We start from the raw sequence: 17,149 nt of genomic DNA on the forward strand, positions 1-17,149 counted from the left end.
AATAGCATTCAAGCACACCGTGTGGTTAAGCTTAGTGAGAGTCTGACATGTGTCCCATGTGCTCTTTTAGAATTCCCCTAACTTTGAGATTTTTATGCATAGGAAGTTTCTGAAGCAACTTCCTCATTAAGTGTGTAGGTTCTCTTTTTGACTCAAGCATCTTACCCCCCATGCATAGGAAGCTTCTCAAGCAACTTCCTCATTAAATGTGACAAGTACCTTAGTCATCAAGCATGACAAGCACCTTAGGTGGAGTTCCCACCTCAAACTCAGCCTTAGCTTGCTTAAGGTCAAAGGACTTTTAACACTAACCATTGGAGATCTTTAATGAAGCTAACTTTAAGGTCGTTTAAGCTTCATTAGTTAACCTTGCTCTTTGACATACCATCTCTCATTTGGGCCCCTTTACCATTGGCCCCGTGTTGAGATAGATCCGTAAGCACGTGTCTATATTCTAACCCTTGTTCCCATTTATTATCCCATGTTAAATGATCAGTTTAATATGAGAAAATCATTTGGGTTGGTTAGATATTAGATATTTGATGACAGGGATGATTTGGGTGTTGGACATGACACTGCCAATTACACTATCTAACATGATAGTCAGAGCGCATTTGGGTGTTGGACATGACACTGCCAATTACACTATCTAACATGATAGTCAGAGCGCATTGGCAGTTGCGAGGAACCCAATTTTTCATGCTCGCCCAAAGCACATTGAGGTGCATTACCACTATGTCAGGGAGAGGCTCTCAGTAGGAGAGATAAGCTTGGCTTATGTGCCACCACAGGACAACCTTGCAGATCTTTTCACAAAGGCATTGTCTCGTGAGAAGTTTGAAGCTTTTCGCAAAGCTTTGGGCTTACTCCCCTTTGTGGACGGATCATGTCCTCAAGGCATGGCACTTCTTTATTCTCTATGTTCCAGCTCTCGTTCACCGCATCACTCCTAGGGGGGATTTGTTACCATATACATGTGGTAGTGATGTGTGTGAACACACTTAGGACCACCGGGGCATTTTTTCCCTCACTAGGAGGTTTTTCTCCTCCGTGCATTGTATATATGCCCATCATTCTAGGGCTATCTTATCTTTCCATTGCACACTAAGTAATACTCCCTTTGTTGTGTGCCTTGAGCTTCCTTCGTCTTCTCCAAGCTATGTGTGTTTCCTTGCAACCGTATTTCCAACACATCAAAACCAAACAGGAAGTTGTATTTTTGGTATGTCATAGAAGCAAAGCCCTATAACAAAGCTGCCTTTTTAGATTTAGCACAATGCTTGCTTATTAGCTTCTTCATGTTGCTAGATAGACGTGCTCACCCAACTAGACTCCAAGTGCTGATATCCATAGGCGACAACCTTGTCAGGCTGCCCGCCATCCTCAACAAGACAAGGAGGAGAAAGATGCTAATCATTAACAATTTGTGCTAGAGACATCCATTGTCCATTTTGGGACAACATGCTCCAAGTCTTGAGATTTTGTTTGAAGCATTTTGTGCGATTCTGTGGTAGGCTTGAGACCATCACAATGTGGGATGAATCCAATTCCTATGGAATCTTGCAATAGGAAATCCTTTGAGCAAAAAATGCAGTTAGGTACTTTCTAGTGCCTCTTAATCTCGAAACCGGAGGACCAAAACCTGCATATACGAGTAGAGCCAAAAGGAGTGATAGATATACATTGGTGAAGTAATAACATCCCAAAGAGACATATTAGACCAATCCTTATAATGCTGGAGGTGGAATTCAAGAATGGTTATTTTAATGAGATAGGCCCAATAGTCATTTGAGTAGTCCAAGGCGTCCAATGGCAATGTCTATAAACTTAAACTTAAGTGGGTGGAGTAGCAAGCAAAAAGAAGGAGGTACCATGAGTCTTAGAGCGCCTTCTCATAGGACTGCTAGTGGGATTTTAAAGTGCCTTCGTTCTCTCACACCCCCTCTCGTACACCTGCTGAACACACTGCTCAGTGAACTTTGGAGCATTTTTCACCTCCAACGTGGATGGTCGTTGAACCACCCTCTAAAACACTGAATCGCATCCGAAATCGGATGTAGGCAGTCAACCTGATTTTTGAAGCAAATTATGACCAAACAGTGTATTCAATCAGGCACCAACAACACCTTCAACTGGCTGTAGGCTTGGTGTATGGGATTGCATAACCATAGGAAAGTAGGCCGCCTACTTTTGACGGCCCCTTGGCTCGGAGGCGATTGTATGGCTTCTATGGGCAGGCGCTCTTAGGGGTAGCTAATCAATCCTCCTTAACGCTAGTCGAATGTGTGAGCTTAATAAAAAATAAAATAAAATGAAGTGGGGAACGTTGTGTTTGTCGTGATTTATGATTAGATTACCTGCACAAGTACTTTAAGAGAGAGAGAGAGAGAGAGAGAGAGAGAGAGAGAGAGAACGATAGAGGAACGCTAACGAGTAGCGAGTCTCTGTAGCTGCCGCGATGGGAATGATGGGCAGCGTGTCAGACTACGTCAGGGAGACGGTGGATTCCATACGCTCCATACAAATCAGACAACTCTTGTTGCAGCTGGTCACGCTCGGTAAGTGTCCTGTCGATTGTCATTCTTTACGCAAGATTGATGATAATTCTGCGTAGTACGCGAACAAATGGTAAGTTCATGCAGGGTCCCTTGAACTTCTCTGCTTCCGCTGTTGCTTCTTCAACAAACTACGAGAAGAAGTGCTTCGTAGAAAGCACTTGGTGATGTTAAGATTGAGATTATAACACTGTATAAGGAGATGAGGAGGAAGATATTTTTTAAGTATGACAAGAAAGGGTGAAGTCCCATCACATCACAATTTGATGGTTTTGATGAGAATTGGATACATTGCAATCAACATTGATATCGAAAGTGTGTGCCAGTGTGGAGAACTATCAGGAAAGAAGAAGATTTGGTTGCATTGTGTGGCGGTACTGCAAGCCAAACCAAGCTTTAGTCTTTGGATAGCTTTTACTATCTCTGAAAGGTGCTCGATTAATCAAAGATGGCGCCAAAGGGAAAGTTGGCCAGTAGTTAGGATGTCAGGGTGGCAAACAATTTGAGCATCTCTATAGCTATGCCGCTTAACAATGCATAATTCTTTTGTCTCAGCACCATGAAGCAGACTGCCTGAACTCTCGAGAATCCCATTTTACAAAACTTGGCATGTTCTCGGAAATTTACAAGCCAACCCCCACAGTAGGCAGTAGAAGAACCTTTGTTAAAGCTTGGATCTGTAGCATGTGCTAAATTCTCAACTTAATTCAGTATCTCTACCCCAATTTTTAAGCTTTTGAAGTCGATGTGTATCAATTGTTTTTGCTTTTAACTGATTCATCTCACAACAATGTGCCAAATTTGGCTCGAAACGTAGGGACATTGCCACATCTTAGATGTTAGATTAGACTGTAACTGGCTGGCCATTGATGAGGAGAGGCATTCACAAACTTTTTATCTATGAAACAATAGACTTAGACATCCCATGTAGCTGAAAGATGTGTGAGACAAACAACTTTGCCAAATGATCGGCCATCACTGGCTTCTTCATTGGTACGAAGAGAGAATGGTACTGTGAGAGAGAGAGAGAAAGAAGACTGACCCCAGATGGGGTCCCAAACCCCCCTCCAAGGGCTCCATTCTCCATCGCTAGAGAGGTATCTGCGTTAGATTGCACAAATGCTGATACAACGGTCCTAGATGCTGATGGTATCTTGCTAATGATCCTTGAATCTGTGAAGCTAATGGCTGAAAACTGTAAATGCTTTGATTGGATCTGCAAACTGACGATGAGGGTAGGCTGAAATCTGAAAACGCTGACTGATCTGAAGGATAGGGCTGAAAACTGCTGGCACTAGGCTGATCTGCTACTTGGGATGAAAAACGCTAGGGCTGGTTGCTACTTCATGGAAAAACGCCTGGGATCATTCTTGGAAAAGCTAGGGTGCTTGAGGTACTGCGGGTACTGGTACTTGTACTGAGGGTATTTTGAGAAGTGACACCTAGGGTCAATTATATATGAAATTAAAGCTGGGTTGGCAATGCCCCTGTCTTTGAGAGAAGCCCTTGGAATCGAGTCATGCCTTGTGCTTGTCCGAAGAACCATGAGATTTGTACTTGGTCTTGTAGACCCATTTGACACCAATCACCTTCCGCTTGGCAGGCTGCGGAACCAACTCCCAAGTGTTGTTTTTCTTGATGGAATCAAGTTCTTTCTGCATGGCCAACTCCCACTTCGGTTGTGAAAGCACCTCCTCAACTATTAGAGGATCTCTGTTCTTGATCACTGTCGACATCAAAGCATAGTTCACCTGTCCCATCTACCTTAGCAAATTGAAGTCGTTGAGATCTGTGTGTAGTAACGGCTTCACACCATTCGCGTGGAAAATCTGAAGTCGCTGCATCTCGCAAGGTCTCCAAGTGCCACTTCGGTAACTTGTTTGACTTGCTCCCCGAGGGAGGAGCTACTGGTATAGCTGGCTCTAACTCTGCACTATGATGAGAACCACTCTGCATCATCTGAAATGGGTGCATTCTCCTCCGAAGCCTCAGGGACAGGGGTTGGAGAAGTATGGTTCATCAAGAGGCAACACATACTTTGGGTCTCCAAGAATTAGCAAATCAGGGGCTGTCATGGAAGACTTGGGAGCGGAAGCTCCCTTTGAAGGTAAAAAACTCGTCAAAGACAACATCACAACCGAGTAAAACATCCTTCTTCTCTCGATCATAGAGTCGATATCAGAGAGTTGTAGCCGACAAAAAAACATTCTCTTGGACTTGGGGTCAAACTTTCTGTAAGAGTGCGCGTGTGTGGAAGAGTGAGAGAGGGGAGAGAGAGAGAGAGACAGTAGACAACACAAAACGCTAGAGTAGGGAAGAGGAGGGGGCGATCAGTCCCCCCATGACTACCATCAACTACAAGACCTGTAAATACAACGCATGTTAGACTGTGACTGTGGGTACCCCTCTAGCTCCATATATAGGTGCCCAAGGGGGAGGTAGGGAAATGCATGGGAAAGCCCACTACCCAGCATAAAAAAGAAGTATAGGACGCCTAGACAAAAACAGGCGGCTTGCCCGAAAGATGGGCGGCCGGACAGTGTAGCTATATGCATATGTAAGCACGGGTGGCCAGCCCAGAGGCACACTATCTGTACATGTATACCCTAGACCTGAGTGAAGTAGCAGAGTGTTGCAAGTCTAGCACCCCCTCTTAGCACTGGATGCTGAACAAACCGCGTGAAGTCGAAGATGTGAGGCAAAGGATGAAGATGTCTGTTGTGACGTCTGCAGAAGTCTTGGGTGTCCCAATCGTCGAGAGATCTCCATGGTAAAGTGCCATCACGAGCAGTGTAGCAATTTGCTGTACTCCGTCGATACAGGATGAAGATACTGCGTGAGTGAGAAAACAACTCCTTGTCGTGCAAGTAGCACCAATAGTGCTGCAAGTGTCCTGCCCAATAGGATCCGTGGTGTCTGTAGTCAAACCGTCTGGAGAAAATGGGGAGGCCCAGGAACCGTCATGAGAATCACCGGAAGCCTGTCAATGCATGAAAGTGTAACCTAGTGTGGCTAGGTAGCTAAGCTGTGTAAAACTCCAGGAAGGCCAGATGTAGCAATCCGCGCCCTAAACTTCCTTCGAAACAAGGAAAGCCAAACTAATCAGTCTGTTGCTAAATGGACTATTTTAGTTAGTTTGTTTGTTTGTTTTTGTTTTTCTCTTCTTTTCGTGTGTCCCTTGCTTTTATAGTTTTATGAGTGCTTTATTCCCTCTTATAATTCGTGAGTTCAAACTATTTTGAACTTATGAAGGTATATTTTCTTATTTTCTTATTTTTTCGAGTAAGTTCTTTTTATTGAAATTAGGATATTTAAAGATGTGCACTTGAACCATAAGGTTAGGAACTGTAGATCTACTGGAATTATTAAAATCCATCAAGAACGGAAAAACTCTGATGCGTCATATGATGGGTGACATTAAGCATCGTGAAGGGGTTTTATCGTTAGTTTGGTAGGAGAGACCGAAAAACGAGTATTCCTGATGCGTCACGTGATGGGGTGACGGGAGCACCAGAAAGGGAATATCTCGTTGGTCTGGCAGTTGATCCGAACTAGAAAGAGGAATACGCGTAAAGACGCAAGCGCAAGAATAAAGATGGGTTCTGAGAAGCTTTTCTTAAAAAGCGGAATATTTTAACGAGTTTTTCGGGAAGAGCAAACGCTTTTCCGCGAGGAATCTATGTTTGCATTGCAATTGTGCATGTGGTTGCATCCAAGGACGCCTGGGAAGTGCTGTGAAAAGCATTGTTTTTAACTCATAAGGTTTTATTGAGTTTTTGGGCAGGTTCAGACCAATTTTAAAATATGCCGGCCGTCCACTTAATAAGTGGGCAGCCACTTAGAAAATAAAGCAACAAAACCAGCCAGCGAATTCTCTCTCCCTATTTCGGATAGAACAACAAAAAAAAAAAATATATATAAAAAAAAAAAATCCGCCGCCATCTCTACGCGGCGAGCCTCTGCTCAGCTATTCCTGCTGTGGCTAGGGAGCTATATAAGCACCACATGCTCTCACTCAGAGGAGGAGTTGCCAGCACCAGCAAGGGAAGACTCTGCTGCCAGAAGACGCAAGAGATCGCGAGACTACGAAGCACGGAATTCGTTTTTCCCGCGAAAGAGCGACAGGTATCTATTGTGGATTCGCCATACGAATTGTTGTCCCATGTTTGTGTGTGTGTGTTTGCAAGTACTTCATCGCGAAGGAGAAGCGGGAAGGCTTCGGCCCTTGTGAATTCTGGAACGGAATTCGGAAATTGTCTACGGAGTCTCGACTCCGAGTATAGACGGAAAAAGGATTTAGAGCTCGTCTCTCGATTGTGGGAAGGAACGACCATCGTGTCAGAGAATTAGAACGGAAGGGTTTTCTCAGGTTCTTGTGCTTGTAAAAAGATTCTCCCTCATAAAGGATTCTCTATAAGGGGGGGGATCAGCCCATCTTCTGGTCCCAAATACTGTGTCGAACTTCTCCCTCAACTCTATTTAGTTGAAAGATTATTTATTTTCATCTTGTTGATTATTCGTGTGCGCTCCTGTTTGTGACAGTGGTATCGGAACTCGGATTCCTCTCTTTCTCTGCAAAGAAGGACGATTTCGGGAAGGAACGCGAAGAACCATGACAAGCCACGGAAGAACCGCTGAAGAAGAACTTTAGCAAGCGTGAGCCCGACTCGCGGAATTGCAACAACTCATTTCGTTGCCGGTTGTCCAAAAGGCTTTGGACGGAATTAAGAAGCCGCAAGAAATGGATGCCGATGGGCGTCAGGAAAATCCTGCTAATGGAAGTAATCCGCAGGTGGATGGTGCGGAAAGAGGTGCCGAAACGCACAGGGAATCTTTGGATCAGGACAAGCGGCCTTCCAAGAGCAAGGGCCTCTGCTTAACAAAAGGAAGGATGTGTCTATCTCTTCTCCATCATACTCTCTTGACTATACTACTACATCTACTTCTCATACAGTATCTAAATCTTCTCCCAAGAAGAAAACTCCTACTACTTACCTACATACTACTAAAGAGAAGCCCCAGTTCAAGAGGGATAATCGCAGACGTCACCGCAAGATGCGGATTTTCAAATCCGGTGACAAGGATGTGAAGTTTGATAACTACACAGGACAGAGAGATATCCCAAGGCACTGTCTTTCATCAGGCAGTTTGAAGTTGCTTTTGCCAACCGAAACTTCACTAAAAAATCCAAGTTGCGTCATGTTGAGATACATCTCAAAGAGAGCAACTGGTGGTTAGCCAAAATTCTGGAAGGTACTCAAGCCAGAACCTGGGCTCAATTCAAAGCTGAATTCTATGAACAATTTCTTCCACTTGATTTCGGGAAGGACATTCGAAAGGAATGGGACTAGCTCGCCCAGAAGGAACATGAGAAAGGCACCACTTATGTTGACAAGTATTGGTTGGTTCTTCTAAAGGTTACTCCTTTCATGAAGATCTTCGACGAGGAAAATATGTGAAAATTCGAAGCGGGTCTCCTACCACAGCTTCGGAAGATCGTGAAGGGTGTATCCTCATAATACCCTTCAGAGGATGATGGAGTCAGCAATCATTGCTGAGGACCTACACTCTAACTACAGAAGAGATACTCCAACTGGAGCAGACTATCCATCATCAGGACCGGACACTTAAGTATGGAAAGATTCCACTCTAGATGCTTAGTGAATGACCGAGCAGGAATTAGCATCCTATCCCGAGATTCTGGAAGGATATGTATAAGCACTACAGTTGAGGACAATAGTTTAGAAGCCAGAGGGATGTTGCTAAATGGACTATTTTCTTATTTTCTCGAGTAAGTTCTTTTTATTGAAATTAGGATATTTAAAGATGTGCACTTGAACCGTAAGGTTAGGAATTGTAGATTTTTAGGAATTATTAAAAGCCATCAGGAACGGAAAAACTCGGTGACATTAAGCATCATGAAGGGGTTTTACTGTTAGTTCGGTAGGAGAGACCGGGAAACGAGAATTCTTGATGTGTCACGTGATGGGGTGACGGGAGCATCAGAAAGGGAATATCTCGTTGGTCTGGCAGGAAATCTGAACTGGAAAGAGGAATACACGTAAAGACACAAGCACAAGAATAAAGATGGGTTCTAAGAAGCTTTTCTTAAAAAGCGTAATATTTTAATGAGTTTTCCGGGAAGAGCAAACGCTTTTCCGCAAGGAATCTATGTCTGCATTGCAATTGTGCATGTGGTTGCATCCATGGAGGCGTGGGAAGTGGTGTGAAAAGCATTATTTTTAACTCTTAAGGTTTTATTGAGTTTTTGGGCAAGCTCAGACCAATTTTAAAATATGCCGGCCGCCCACTTAATAAGTGGGCAGCCACTTAGTAAATAAAGCAATAAAACCAGCCAACGAGATTAAGTGGGCGGCCACTTAGTAAATAAAGCAATAAAACCAGCCAGCGAATTCTCTCACCCTATTTCGGGTAGAATAGCAAAAAAAAAAAATAAAAAAAATAAAAAATCTGCCGCGATCTCTACGCGGCCAGCCTCTGCTCAGCTATTCCTGCTGTGGCCAGGGAGCTATAAAAGCACCACATGCCCTCACTCAGAGGAGGAGTTGCCAGCACCAGCAAGGGAAGACTCTGCCGCCAGAAGACGCAAGAGATCGCGAGACTAAGAAGCACGGAAGTCGCTTTTCCCGTGACAGAGCTACAGGTATCTATTGTGGATTCGCCATACGAATTGTTGTCCCATGTTTGTGTGTGTGTTTGCAGGTACTTCATCGCGAAGGAGAAGCGGGAAGGCTTCGGCCTACGCTTAGGGAATTCTGGGAACGGAATTCGGAAATTGACTGCGGAGTCTCGACTCCGAGTACTGGCGGAAAAAGGATTGAGAGCTTGTCTCTCGATTTCGGGAAGGAACGACCGTCGAGTCAGAGAATTAGAACGGAGGGGTTTTCTCCGGTTCTTGTGCTTGTAAAAAGATTCTCCCTAATAAAGGATTCTCTATAAGTGGGGGGACCAGTCCATCTTTTGGTCCCAAATACTGTGTCGAACTTCTCCCTCAACTTTGTTTAGTTGAAAGTTTATTTATTTTCATCTTGTTGATTATTCGTGTGCGCTCCCGTTTGTGACATAGTTTGCAATGTAGAAGCTACCGTAAGCTGTAGCAGTAAGCGATAGACCGCACGGACCACCATCGGATGGTGTCCTGTCAGTAGGTAGGGTAATCCAAGATGAGGGGAAAGCCAGACTCAACGCTGTGAAGGACCTCTGAGAAGAGGTGTGGTTGGACCAATCTGTCTGCACAGTAATCATCTTGTAGAAGTAGGGAAGCCAGACTGAGAAGTTTGCACTGAAACTGACCTGCAGGGCGGTAGACTTTGGCTTTCACCAAAAACTTTACTTTAAGCTTTAGAACAGAGAGAAACTTTGCAAATAGAAACTTGTAACGGGAATTAACACATCAAAGCAAACACAGCTCGAAAGCTAGAATGCTCCGAGCAGACGCTCACTACCTGTAGGCCCCAAAAACTGGCGCCCCTTTCGGTATTTCTTTATTCCTTTAGAGGGTAAAGTTACAAAACTAGAGTCCTGGGGATCTTCACCTGTATCCAACTAGAGTACACCTGTTTTGGCAAAATTTCGGCAGCATAACGGCCCCAAAACTCGCCTTGAACAAATTCCCCTGTTGGAACTCACTTCCAAGGACTTAAACCCTCTGCTTTCAGCCCAAAAACAGTAATTACAGCTCACTGTGTTTACTGGTTTTTACCATGTTTTCAATCCTAAACAGTCCCAGAACTGTCCTCTAACAATGGGGCACTGTTCCCAATGCTTCTGGCATCCATACGGCTGCAAAACAGTCCAAAAACAGCGCATAGCCAGCGCTGAAAATGCACCTATAAGGTGAGGTTATCACCGTCATCGGTGCCTGTCTCACCAGGAGGTGTATTTTTCCTGTTGCTTCTTTAAATATGTACTACATATTTTTATTTATTTTATTTTTACTTGTTTTCCCCGGAACCTTTGAAAGGGTGCAAGTGGACATTGCATGGCCAGTGTGAAACGGCTGCAGCCGAACGGGTTTCTCACATCGGGAGTCTAGGTCGATTAATCTGGGACTGGTCGGGCCAATTAGCACTGAATTCTGATGAGTATAGAAGTTTGTGTGCACCAGATGGAATTTGGGCCACTCGACAAGTCACTTATAACTTTATAAGTCAGTGGGAACTAGAGAATTAACTTAAAAGGGGCAAACTGGACACATGGTGGCTCTTGGTGAATTTTCCACTTCCAGCATGAAGAGGGGGCGCCCAGGCCCCAATTTGAGAGAGGAGGCTGATTTGACTCACAAGTGAACCTACAGTGTGTGTGTGAGTAGTGGGTGCAGGTCTACAGCCTTAATGGAAAGCTTGCTTTCTCCTCTGTCTCATGTAGCGCGATGATTTGCTCTCGTGCATCTCTCTCTCCCCTTTGGCACAAATGGTGATGTCCCACTAGTTGGGTGTGTGTGAGTAGTGGGTGCAGGTCCACAGCCTTAATGGAAAGCTTGCCTTCTCCTCTGTCTCATGTAGTGAGATGATTTGCTCTCGTGCATCTCTCTCTCCCCTTTGGCACATATGGTGATGCCCCACTAGTTGGGCTACTCGGATGAATATGTACAGTTCTGGGGGTTTATGTGCGTTTGCCAAGGCAAGAGCCTTCTGAACAGGAACCGGATTAGCTAATTGCTAATCCCCCACAGGTACGCACAGTTTCATCGCGGAAGATTGTGAGTTTAGAGAGTTTTCTCGCGTGAAAACTCGTCCAATTTACAGGGGAACTGTCCCATTGTGTGCGGGAGCCCTTGGGACACGCGTAGGCGTGTTCGCTCTGCTAAAAACGATCCGAAACAGGGAATTACAGCTTGTTGTCTTTTTCTGCAGGTTTAGGGTTTCGCACCTAAACTGCAAGGGAACACCAAGGGAGCCTCGTGAGAGCCTTGGGATGCGTGTATAGGCTGTTGGGCACCCGGCTCTGAAAAACAGAGAATTACAGCACGCTAAACTTCTGTGAGAGCACACCAGAAAGCTTCCAGATAGCAATGGAATCCGTCTTGGACAGGTACTTTTGACCTACAAGGGTTTTTGCACCGTTAGGTTGCCAAAATCAGGTCGGAAACCTGCGTTTTCAGCCCTTGCCAGGTTTGGTGTAATAGACTTAGACACTCCAAGTCGAGAATCTACGACCCCACAAATAATTACTTCAAAACAGTTCATAGTTCACGATTGATTCCACACTGGCCCGACGGAGTTCCATGCCTAGAGATATTGGCCCCAAAGATTGGCGCCCCTTTCGGTATTTCTTTTTGTATTAATCTGCAACTCAAAGTACACAAGAGTGAGGAGAGCCCCAATAGCTTCTAAGTTAAAAGCTTTCAAAAATAAAAGCCACTTGTCCTCTCACAAGGCTTGGTAAAATAAAACAACTCCCCAAAAAGCTTTAGCGTAAGAATTTTCCTAGCCTTTGCGTAGCCAAAAGCTGCCAGCTTTTTGCGTAGGATTTTGCCGTATAGCTGCTGCCACGTCATGAGGCCGTACGCTTTCTGTGAATTGCACCGCATTTTGCGGAGCTGTCCGTATAGCAAGCCACGTCAGCCATTCGGTACAGCAGGTGGGGGTTCTACCAAGAGAGGATGTGTATGTACTGGGCAGCCAATAGTCACCAAAACTGGGCAGCCACGTCACCAGTTTGTGACATACCCCCCTCTTGAAAGCATTGTAATTGCCCTCGATTGCGCCTGCAAAACAGACAGAAGCCATAAACTATCTTAGCAGACACTGACTGTTAGTACTGACGCACTAGGAACACACATCTAGCACATGTACCAATCGATAGTCACATCACACGACATCACATGACATCACATGACAAATCACATTCAATATTCATTCGGATCTCAGACCATGATTTGTCGGCAATGCAATTAGCAATCGCATCTAGATCGACTCAGGACCTCATAGATGCCCGATTGACTAGTCCCTATTGCAACCATGTCTATCTAGATCATTCAGACCAAAATGCTGCAGTCATTTCGTCTATTAGTTCCTGCACTTAAGCAAGAACAAATCAGTTTCATATTATCCAGAATTCCATTATATAAAGTCATACAGCAGAATATTGTCAGCTCTCACTATCCCTGAAGCTCAAAGAGACATCAGTGACTATAGTATTCAAAAATCGAGGCATCTGTTGACAAAGGAGCGGAGTAACTCCCCTCTTGTGCAATCCACTGCACCAGATTACCGGCCAAGCTGATATCGGGGTTCCATTTGGAGTAGACTATGCTAAACCAAAAGCTTCAAGGTAAAATTTCACAATCTGAGGAGTATCTGCTAGGTCCTCCTCCATCCACTTTGCATCCAATGCAGGATAGTTCTTGAATTTAACCAAGAACCGCCTTCTCAATTTATCCTTATTCTTTCTGTCCTTATGTGCCAAAATCTGTTCAGGAACAAGGATCTTCTCGTTTTCTTCCACTTTGGGTTACTCATCAGGCTCCCCATCTTCGGGCACATCAGCTTTAAAAGGTTTCAAGAGACTCACATGAAATGCATTGTGAATCCTCCAAGTGTCATGCAGTTTCAATCGGAAGGAGACATCATTGATCTTTTCGGAGATCTGGAAAGGTCCGTAGTATCTCATACTAAGCTTTGGAAAAAGCCTCTCCTTTCCCTTTTTCTTTCTCAGGTGTGCCTTCTCAAAACGTAAGAGCACCCACTCATGCTCCTTCAATTTCAAATCGTGACGATGGCGATCTGCTGTCTTTTTTTGTCTTTCCTGAGATTTTTGCAAAGCCTCGTGGACCTTGGCAAAAGTCGTGTTTAAGTCGTGCGTGTACTCATCGGCTTCAAAAATCTTATTTTTCGTTCTTAGGGTGGGTGGAACCTTCGCAGCACCTTCAATAATCTCAAATGGCGCCTTCCCCATCGAAGGGTGTATATGTTATTGTAGGCAAATTCCACCAAAGGTAGATACTTTTCCCATTGAGTCTTCTGATCCGAGATGTAAGACTTCAATAAATCTAAGACCACTGAATTGGCAATCTCAGATTGCCCGTTAGTCTGTGGGTGGAAAGATGGCGAGAACAACTGCTTGCCCATGTTCTCCCAAATTGCCTTCCAAAACAAACTCGTGAATCTGGGGTCCGTGTCGGAGACAATCATATCGGGCATGCCATGTAATCTGAAGATTTGGGCTACAAACAGTCTCGCTAAGTGATCCGGTTTGATTGTTTTCTTCACTGGAATGAAATGAGCCTGCTTGCTAAATCTGTCAATAATAGTCCAGATACCATCGTGACCACTCTGTGTTCTCGAGAGATCAAAAATGAAATCTATTGCAATACTTTCCCAGGGGCGGGTGGGTATGGGCAAGGCTGTAACAATCCCTATGCTTTATGCCTATCAAACTTGACCTTCTGGCATACCAAGCAACTACGCACAAACTCGTCCACATCCTTCTTGAGTCTCGGCCAAAAGAAGTATCTCTCTACCCCTTTCAAGGTGGTAGCATTGCCGCGGTGACCCGTAAAAGGCGGACAGTGGCATTTGGTCATAACCTTTTCCCTCTGTAACCGGCCTGTTCAATCCAAAAAGGGCGGTAGACTTTACTTTAAACCTTGATTTAGCTTTCACCCATTATTAGTCGTCTATTTTACCTGTACTTTCAAGACACAACAAAGGGGGAGAGGGATACAGGCTGCTAGATTGCACCTGTATGAGTAGACGGACACCAGATTGGCCCCTAACTTAGGCGCCCCTTTCGGTATTTCTTTATTGTTCAAAAGAGGGAATAAACGCTGTGGTTCCCTACAAGCTGCCCCGCACACACTCGGCTGAATTTCCACTGTTCCAGCCCGATTTCGGGAGCATAACTGTACTAGGACACTTCATAGTCAGTATTCCCACGCATTGAATGACTTTCCCGACGCATACGGGCACTTTGCAAAACCTGGCGAGAATCTGCAGCACGCTGAATTCTCTGTTTTCAGCCCCGAAAATGCGCCAGATCACCTGTACAGCGGTCCCCTTGCGTCCCCGAACCTCCTGGGGGTATTAGGGTCCGTTTAGGGCCAAAACCCTAAACCTGCAAAAATACACAGCAGGCTGTAATTTACTGTTTCGGGCTCCGTTTCGCGTGCCGATCGCATCCGTAGCAAGTCCTCGAGCTCCCGCACCTGTAGGGCTACTTGCCCTTTGAATCGGACGAGATTTCTGGCGTGAAACCTCTCCGAATTCACCTGTACCTGCGGGGGATTAGCCGCTAGCTAATCCAGTACCTGTGCAAGAGGCTCTTGCCTCGGCAATCGCGCATGAACCCACACAACTGTACATTGGTCAAATGAAGAGCCCACTAGAGGGACATAACATACTGCCAAAGGGGAGAGAGAGGGCAGTGCGTAGCGTGCAGGGCATCACTCCTGGCACCGCACTGTGCATAAGAGGGAAAGCAAGCACTCCATAGCTCTTAACCTGTGACAAATCTGAAAATGAGGCTCTCCCCCTCCTAAATTCAGCGCCACTTCTTGTTGCATGAGGCAAGTGCACTAGAAGGTGCCACTTGGCACATTTATAAGCATTTTCCCGTTTCGGGGTTGCCGTCTAAAAATATCCCAACCGGTTGCCCAGTTGACTTCACGGTAGAGTAAGAAAATGTTCCCCTTGTCATTCCGGAGGTAATGACGCCAACACATTTTCAAGTCCCAAAATAGCAGTTCCCTAAATTTTAGGAGATGCTGCCATTGTATCTTTCTAGGTCATCCGGCCTTCTTTGTACATTGCGGCCACATCCAGAATTGAAATGTAGCCTCTGTAGCAAAGGATTCCACTTTGGCTAGTCAATGACCCCACTTGGCTAACCATAGTCCTTGTCCAACCTTAGTGCTCTCTTGCCCTCAGGCCTGGACTCCCTCTGGACATTTCCACACTAGCTATGCAATGCAGGGCAGTTAGATTTCCCGAGGGGTGTTTCCAAAAAGTGAAAGTAAATAGATAATAAGAAAGAAATCAACAAAAAGGATAGATAGTAGTCACACGCTGGTGACATACCCCCCTCTTGAAATCTCAAACGTCCTCGTTTGCATCTATGTCGTACATGCTTACTGTCAATACTGATGTATTCAACACCTGTCGACACATATACGACACATACATGCTCATTGTCAACCCTGGTGTATTCAACACCTCGTCGACTCATGTATTGCCTGCGTGTGAACCCTGTCCCAATGACATAGTGGTAGCTTCGCACTCTGCCATTGCTTTGAGTCACTAACTTTCCAATGACAAAATGGTAGCTGCACATTTTGCCACTGTCTTATAGTACACGTTGGATCCCGTAACACTTTCGAGCATACCCAAACCGACAGTTTAAGAATGCAGTTACACATGTACTCTTTAATATAAGCAATTACTGTATCCTTGACAAACTGACAAGAAATACTCACTTCTATAGCACTAACCAAACTTTTGGACATTCCATAAGAGCAATTGCCAAACTGACAATCTGTACAGCTCTAACATTCATGTAACAGGTATTTCATTTGAGCTCACTTTAAATACCATGTACATCATTTGTTTCAGAAGCCATTGTCACACTGACAATCCATGTAGCTTTGAAACTCAAGGGGTCAAGGTAGGTTGCAAATCGAAGGCTTCAAGGTAAAGTGATAACACAGTTGGTGACTCTGCAAGTTCACCTTCTTCCATCCACTTAGCATCCATTGGTGGATAGTTTTTGAACTTTACCAAGTAACGCCTAGCAACCTTGCCTTTCACTTTCCTTTCTTTGTGTGCCAAAATCTGTTCAGGGACCAAGATCTCGTCAAGTTCCTCGACTTCCGGCTGATCTTCAGCTGGCATATCTTCTGGCACATCACCCACATAGGGTCTGAGAAGACTCACATGAAATGCATTGTGAATCTTCCAACTGTCAGGCAATTTCAGCCTATATGCAACATCACTGATTATGTCGCATACTTGAAAAGGCCCATAGTAACGCATGCTGAGCTTTGGAAACAGTCTTTCCTTGCCCTTCATCTTCTTTAACCTTGCCTTTTCAAAGCGTAAAAGCACCCAATCACCAAGTGAATATACCACTTCACGACGGTGATGATCAGCTGCTTTCTTTTGCTTTGCCTGAGTCCTTTCTAAGGCCACTTTGACCTTCTTGTACATTTCATCCATGTCCTGAACATACTTATCTGCTTCAAATATCTTGTCCTTTGTATGCAGTATGGGAGGAACTTTCTTGCCACCTTCAACTATCTCAAAGGGTGCCTTGCCAGTTGATGAATGCACTGTATTATTGTATGCATACTCCACCAATGGCAAATACTGCTCCCACTTTCCTTTATGCTCTGACACATAGCACTTCAGCAGATCTAGGACAGTAGAATTTGCCTCTTCTGACTGCCCATATGTTTGAGGATGAAATGACGAAGAGAATTTGAGCGTGGTACCCATATTCTCAAACAAGCCTCTCCAGAACAAACTTGTCATGCGTGGATCACGGTCGCTAACAATCGACTGTGGCATGCCATGATACTTGAAAATATTGCTCATAAACAAGCGTGCCATCTGATCTGGCTCTATCTGTAACAAACT

The 17,149-nt window shown here is 44.8% G+C and overlaps 1 protein-coding gene across 1 annotated transcript in view; it reads left to right on the forward strand.

Moving 5' to 3' along the window:
- Positions 1-2,366: 2,366 nt before the first annotated feature.
- LOC147419328 (uncharacterized) overlaps positions 2,367-17,149 on the forward strand; it is a 33,846-nt gene continuing 19,063 nt past the window's right edge. Inside the window, exon 1 of the mRNA XM_086505362.1 lies at positions 2,367-2,558. Coding sequence (XP_086361488.1) covers positions 2,459-2,558 — 100 coding nt within the window. The 5' untranslated portion in view covers positions 2,367-2,458. The remainder of the gene's footprint in view (positions 2,559-17,149) is intronic.

Source organism: Adiantum capillus-veneris, chromosome 29 (genome assembly GCF_014529385.1).
Source record: "Adiantum capillus-veneris isolate H3 chromosome 29, ASM1452938v2, whole genome shotgun sequence".
In the NCBI taxonomy this organism is placed as follows: Eukaryota; Viridiplantae; Streptophyta; class Polypodiopsida; order Polypodiales; family Pteridaceae; genus Adiantum; species Adiantum capillus-veneris.